General features: G+C 45.0%; 1 protein-coding gene across 1 annotated transcript; it reads left to right on the forward strand.

The window, feature by feature from the left end:
- The first annotated feature begins 372 nt into the window (after window positions 1–372).
- LOC103717534 (NDR1/HIN1-like protein 10) lies at window positions 373–2079 on the forward strand. The gene has a single exon (XM_008805972.4). The coding sequence runs from the start codon at window positions 958–960 to the stop codon at window positions 1753–1755; it is 798 nt and encodes a 265-aa protein (XP_008804194.1). The 5' UTR covers window positions 373–957; the 3' UTR covers window positions 1756–2079.
- Window positions 2080–7123: the final 5044 nt, after the last annotated feature.

A 7123-nucleotide genomic window follows, 5' to 3' on the forward strand; every position in this document is an offset into this window, starting at 1 on the left:
TATGCTAACTTTACAACATATGAAGAATGGTTATCGGAAGTTATCTTTTTTTTTTTTTTTTGTTAGAATGTGATTGCAAATTGCATTTAAGTCACTAAAGAGGTGCGCATAAAAAAATTAGCTTCCAACCTTGGTACAGCTCCAAGTACTAATTTACCAAAGGTGTAACTAATTTTACTCTTCCAATTATTCAATTAACTATTGATTATTTAATTATTCAGATTATAATTACATAGTGAGCTTTTTTTAACAAAAACGAAGAAAAATTAGCTATAACAAGCCCAATCATGAATGATAAATCCAATAACATAAAATAATTAAAATTATTGAACAAATCAAAATCAATAACTGTTACCAAATTATAGAGTCCCATTCCGAAGGAAAATCCAATTAATTATGAATCCAAGCCGAACCAAAAGCACAAATGATTGGACATGGATTTACACCCCTGATTTGAGCACCGGAACAGGGACAAAACCCGAGTCGGAATTAAAGTGCCAACCAGCCGGTACATCGGTGAACCCGTGAGTAATTATTTTCCAATCAGGAAGCGAAGAAAGCGCGTATCCATCCAAAAATATCAAACACGCTGGAACTTTCCCTCCCAAATTCCCCCAACGAGTTCGTATCCCAATCTGAGAACTAAAACACGGTAATTAACACCAACCTCCCTTAATTTCGCTCGTTAAATGGGTAACAAAGACAAAGAACTCCATCACCCACCCTTGGATCCCAATCAAACGGATAGATCTCGGATTCTGTAATAAATTTCTGACCACTCCCCTTCCAACGCCGGTAACCACAGGTACATTTAAACGCCAATCAAAGATCGGAAAGAATCTTCTTCTTCTCACCTTTCCCACCGGTGTAAATAGGAGGGAGAGAGCAAGCGGTTTCGTTGCTTCTCACCGCTTTTCTTCTTCGGTTCTCCGCTGCAGCTTCTCCTCCTCTTTCCCCATGAAAGCCATGGGGGACCGCCCTTACCTCTCCTCCAACCGGAACGCTAACGGTGCTCGGACCCTCAACGGCAGCGGAGCCACCGCCAACGGCGGATCCGGCCGTCCCCCTGCCTTCCCGGCTACGAAGGCCCAGCAGTACAGCGCCACCCGCCCCCTCCCCCGTCCGCCCCCCCGCCCCCGCCGGCGCCGCCGAGGGTGCTGCTGCACCTGCTGCCTCTGGCTGACTCTCCTCCTGATCGGCCTCATCTTCCTCGCCGCCATCGCCGCCGGTGTCTTCTACGTCCTCTGTCGCCCCCAGCGCCCCAGCTTCTCCGTCGAATCCTTCCGCCTCTCCACCTTCAACATCACCTCCTCCAATCTCCTTACCTCCCGCCTCGACCTCGCCGTCTCTGCCCGGAACCCCAACCGGAAGGTCGTATTCCTCTACGACGACGTCGCCATCTCCGCCTACTCCGACGGGGTGGTCATCGGGCAGGGCTCGTTCCCGGCGTTCGTCCACGGCACCGAGAACACCACCGTCCTCAAAGCCACAGTCTCGAGCTCGCGGCAGAGCCTGGAGCCGGGAGAGGCAGCGGATCTGACGAAGAGGAAGAAATTCCCGCTGGAGATCGATCTGGAAACGAAGGCCGGGGTCAAGATCGGCGGGTTCAAGTCTAAGAAGATCGGAATTAGGGTGCTGTGTGACGGGATCGAGGGCCGCGTCGCCAAGGGGAACCCGGCGGCCGGCGCCACCTCGCCGGCCAACGCCCGGTGCCAGGTGAAGCTTCGGATCAAAATCTGGAACTGGACATTCTAGAGAAAATAATTCTATCATGAATTTAAGATCATTAAAAAAAAAGGTCAAAAAAAGGTACAGTGGACGGTTTAGTTTTTTAACAGGTTTCTTTCTCTGTTCCTTATCTTTAGTTTGTGGAATATATTTCCTTTTTCATTCCTCTAAAACTTCAGACGAGCTGTTGCTTGTTGTGGATTGAAATAATTTATGTTCTTTTATTCTCTTTCACTGAATTGTTATTTGTTATATAATAATTTAGAATTGGATCTTATCTCCATCTTTATTAGCTCACAACTGTGTTTTATTATCAAGTAAAGAATAGTGGAAGAAATTCTGCGGTGGGCATCGTCATGGTCTTGGTGATGTGGAAGTGTCGGTGGAACCACCAAAACAATGGTCTCGGTGCTTTCCACGCGTCTTCGTCTTCGTCCTTTTTTGTTTCAACCTTGTTGACTCTAGATAAGTATGATTATGTATTTAATTTAAAATCTTTAATTTATTTTTATAAACATTATTCATGTTGTTTGATGCATGTATTTTGATGTGAGGAGATGCATGATCAATACGGCCGTGCAGTAATAGAAACAAAAATTTTGAGGTCCATGCTGAAGAGCAAGAAAAGAGTGATAAAATGCATGCATTTTGGTGATGAAAGAAGCATGGTATCCACTGAAACTAAAAGAGATTTTTTTCACATTTCTATTGCTTAAATTGAAGATATTGTAGCATTTATTTGAAGATCTGGTACAACATTGTTCCTTGATATTGTAGTAGAAAAAATTATATCCTACACCCCACGCTAATATAATGTTGCACTATGTAAATCATACGTCTCAGTTTCTATAAGTCCCATGCTTTCTGCTCTTATCTTGGATTAATGTCTCATGCATCCTTCTTGTGGTGCACGACTCATGTGGTCAGCATGATGCAGGATATAATTTTTTTTTTTTTTTTTTTTATCTCATCTTCTTCTTTCAATATAATACGTCTTGAGTGCGGAAAATGAGGGATAATGCGTGCGGTCTCTTGATTGGCTAACCGATGCGTCTCTTTCTAGCCTGGTTCGGTGCGCATGAAGGCATGGAAGCGAATTTTTTCTCTTTTTTTTTTTGCCCCCAAAGAAATGGCGAATAAAGTACATTGAATGCCGGTAAGCGGATGATTTGATTACTGTGGAGGCGACTTGCTGATGTTAGCCAGGCCCACCGCGTGAGGGAAGAACCAAGGAGGAATCTGTGGGGACCCGGCGGTGACCTTATCCAGAAGTTCCTTTTCTTTTCTCAATCTAAATAATAAGGTACGTCGGCGGCAGGAATGAAGAGTTATTAAAGGTGCCTTCTTTTGGGGCTGAACATTTTGATTCAAAATATTCGTTGCTCGTTGTGCAATAGAGAGGTCCCTGGTTATAAACGATTGATATGAAGTCAAATTAATTTGATAAAAAAAACTATAATTGGTATGTAAGTTCGAATCTCGTCGAAACACAATGCCTAACACAAACTTTGAAGCTTGCCAATTATGGGTTATCACTTTGTTTGGGCCGGCAGTTTGGGTGGATGGAATTTGTCTTTATACTTGGTTTAGGTAAAGCAGTCCCACTTGACCTTTCCAGAGGCATTTGTTGGTGTAACTATTTTACATGTATTTTAAAGTTGTGAGGGAGATGGTTTAGGTAAAGCTATTCTATTTCTTCTATTCTAACTGTTGCTTTTTGTGAGATGGTTGATTTTAGAAATTTAGACTTCATGATATAAAATGTCATTACATGTGTTTTATTGCTCCAAAGACCATTCTTATCTAAATAATTGCATACAACTATGCTTCAATTCTCCTATTTTTCAAATTATTTCTCGGACTGCATTGAGTTTTGAACATTTTTCATCTCTATATATAGTCTTACGATTTTGTGGAGACCTGTATTTTTGGTAAACAGCCGTCCGGACCTAAGATTAGTACACAAAGATTTAAGATCAGCTTTATCGATGTTATCCACTAATCCTCGGTAAGGGACTTTACTTAGGATCACCTACAAGCCTGATAATTTGGAGTAAGCAAGTGAGAACCATTTAATGTCATCTTTAGTGTAATCATTGCTAATCAATACTCACCTACTAAAAAGACACTAGCTGCTTATGCTATAGTGGATGAGAAGATCGCTTTTCATTTAGGATATTTTACGAAGGCCTCCAAAAGAAATAAATGTCCTGATGGACCTGGTGATGTTTTCTTATTTAGCTTCATGATATCACAAATACACACATATATATAGGGGATTGATAACCTACTCTCGGTTATGGTAGGTTATCAATCTGCCAATTTTTTCGTAAACAAAAAATATTCTTATTTTTTATAACTCTTAAAAGTATTTTATATTTTTTATAATTCCACATTAATTCATCCTCTCAATTCTCTCTCTCTCTCTCTCTCTCTCTCTCTCTCTCTCTCTCTATATATATATATATATATATATATATATATATATATATATATATATATATATATATTACATGTATTTCTTGTTTTTTTCTTAAATGAGAAGGTAGTGTTGATAAAATATATTAAGACGACCTACATTTACTTAGTTGGTTTTTGGTTTATTTTAGCTGGTTCTGGAACCAATTTAAAACATGCCGGAAGGATTCTATTCTCCTTCGTCCCCGAGGTCCGGGGGTTCCACACATTTCGTGCCGGATTCCATAATTATTTACAACTCCGGTCCTCCGGAAAGTACCGTCTCGTCAGTCGTCACGGATAAGGAGGGAGCGTTGCACGTGCGGCCACGAGGCTGGCGATTTCCGCTATGACGTGGATCGTACGGTTGTCCTGTGAGGCCCGGGTGAGATCCCACGTGCGATTCCATGCAGCTGGGCCACCGGGAAGCCAGCCATGGTCGTACCTCGGTTGTACGCCCTCCCTCGCTTCTAACCAAAAGGCCTGGCTTCGACCGTGCAATTACACCCTAACCGCCGGGTGGGTAAAATTTTTGACCCTTCATGCTTTGGACGGTCCACGTACCTCACGGAGTAATAGTGAGGTGGTTCCTACCTTTTTGATTGGAGGGGGGAAAAAAAAAAGTGACCATGGTCATTTAAAATAGTATGATGTGTAGCCCATTGAAGGATGGATTAAGTGGATTAAATGGCTCGGGGAGCTTGTGTTCGTGTGGCATGCTACCGTCCAGTTGCATGAGAGGTACGTGTCACACACGAGCCCGATCACCGTCCATGCATTGTTGACGTTGTCATGAGTGGCAAGACAATTTTTTTTTTTTTTTTTTTTGGAGGTGGTGATGGCTGTTTACACTACTCTATCTTGAGTACAACCAGCTAGGCGTCTCATGCGATGTCTAAAGTATCTTGTCAGAATATTGTGCAGTATAGGAGGCAATCCAATCTACAAGACAAATTTCTTCAAAAATAGCAAATGTAACATAAATTTCTTCGAAAACAACAAATGTAATATAAATGTAACTACTCTATCTTCGAATCGGCGACTGGTCTCCGGCAGGGCTGTCCACTGTCCCCCCTGCTCTTCATTCTTTGTTCAGATGCATTATCTAGGGCACTTCGGCATGTGCCAGAGCATCCGGTATTGGATGTGTACAGATCGGCGGTGGAGTCATATTAGATCTCGCACTTACTTTTTGCCAATGACTGTCTGTTGCTGCTTCGAGCAACATGGAAGGCCGTGAGGGTGGTCTGAGATATCCTGGATAGCTACCGTTCTGCCTCGGGTCAACTGGTCAACAGGACCAAGTTCGCTATTTGCTTTAGCCCAAGAACCCATCCACAGATCAAAGCCTCCATTAAAGAGATCCTGGGTGTGGGCGAGCAGGAGGGCACGATGAGGTACCTTGGGGTCCCTATCACCGGTCGGTGGCTCAAGCGTAGTGGCAGCTCCAATGTCGAGATGAGCATCAGACGTAGGCCGAAGGGATGGTAGATGGACTTTCTCTCCATGATGGGGCGCATCATCTTGGTTCGATTGCTATTGAGTTCGATACCTGTATATTTGTTGGCGAACACGCCAGTGCCGATTTCCCTATTGAGGTCTCTAGAGCTGTTGTTTAGGAGCTTTATGTGGGGCAGGCAGGCGGGTAGGAGAGGCATTCACCTGGTGGCGTGGGAGGTAGTGTGTCAGCCACTCAGACAGGGAGGTTTGGGTGTGTAGTTTCTGCTGGCGAGGCGAGATGTTCTAGCTGTGCGGCGTGCCGCTAGGTTCATTCTGGAATCGTATAGTTTGGGGAGTGCCTTATTGAGGGCAAAGTATGGAGCATACACGACCGAGGTGGAGCTCAGTGTCGGGTGCCATTGTTCATTCATATGGAGAGAGATCTGTTCCTCCACCCCGTCTGTGTTACTGGAGATCAGGTGGATGAACAGAGATGGGCGGTCCATCAATGTTTTGCAGGACAAGTGGGTGATGGAGTTACTGCTTTGTAGGCTACCGACGATGGTTGACTCGGCGAGGTTGGCCGGGCTCAGAGTCAGTGATTTCACAGTCGCTGGTGGAGGTCGGTGGGACGAGGTCTTGATCAGGGAGACCTTTGGGGCACAGTTAGCTGAGAGGGTGCTTGCTATCCTGCCACTTCGGGGCGTATCAGATAGACATGTGTGGGCGGCGATGGGATCGGCCAGGGTGCGTGCGACGGACTTACAAGCGGTGATGGGTGGCGAGGTGTCTAGGCAGTATGATGGTAGCTGGGTCTGGAGGTTGCGAGTCCACCTCCGAGTGGCTCTATTCATCTGGAAGTTACTCTGGGACTGCCTACCAACTAGGAGTTTGTTGGTCAGGAGGGGTCTCAGAATTTCTTTGATGTGTTGAGACTGCCCGAATTCGGTGGAGACTATCAGCCATGTGTTGTTCGAGTGCCTACGGGCAGCTCAGGTGTGGAGGAGGGCATCATTCCCCATGTTAGTGTCTGGTGTGGTGGCGGAGGAGTTCCTTCGACAGATGAGGGTTGCCACACGATCTCCGAGTACTGCTAGGTGGGGTATTGTTGCCGTCTACTTGGCTTATCATATTTGGTTAGATAGAAATACTAGAATCTTCGAGGACAAGAGGTTATCGTTGAGGTCTATTGTAGAGCAGGCACTCCACCAAGCTGTGGAGGTCACTGAGACTGTTGGGTTCGATTCATTTAGGATGGCTAGGGACACTTGGGACCCCCTCTCCACTATTATAGTGCCTAGGTTTGTTCTTATTTTTTGAGAGCCCCCACCCTGTGGCCATCTCAAGGTGAATTTCGATGGGAGCTTGTTCGCCGGTGGTGATAGGGCTGAAGTTGCATTTGTGAGCAGGGACCACCGTTCTAGGCTGATTGCTGTAGGGGTCGTCTTTCCTTCAAGATTTCAGCTTTTGGGGCAGAGTTCAGGGCAGTGTGGGCGGG

The sequence above is a fragment of the Phoenix dactylifera genome, chromosome 4 (genome assembly GCF_009389715.1).
Source record: "Phoenix dactylifera cultivar Barhee BC4 chromosome 4, palm_55x_up_171113_PBpolish2nd_filt_p, whole genome shotgun sequence".
NCBI lineage: Eukaryota > Viridiplantae > Streptophyta > Magnoliopsida > Arecales > Arecaceae > Phoenix > Phoenix dactylifera.

What these genes read in the sequence shown, in the direction of transcription:
- LOC103717534 (XM_008805972.4), top strand. Translation starts at nt 958, where the DNA reads ATGAAAGCCATGGGGGACCGCCCTTACCTCTCCTCCAACCGGAACGCT.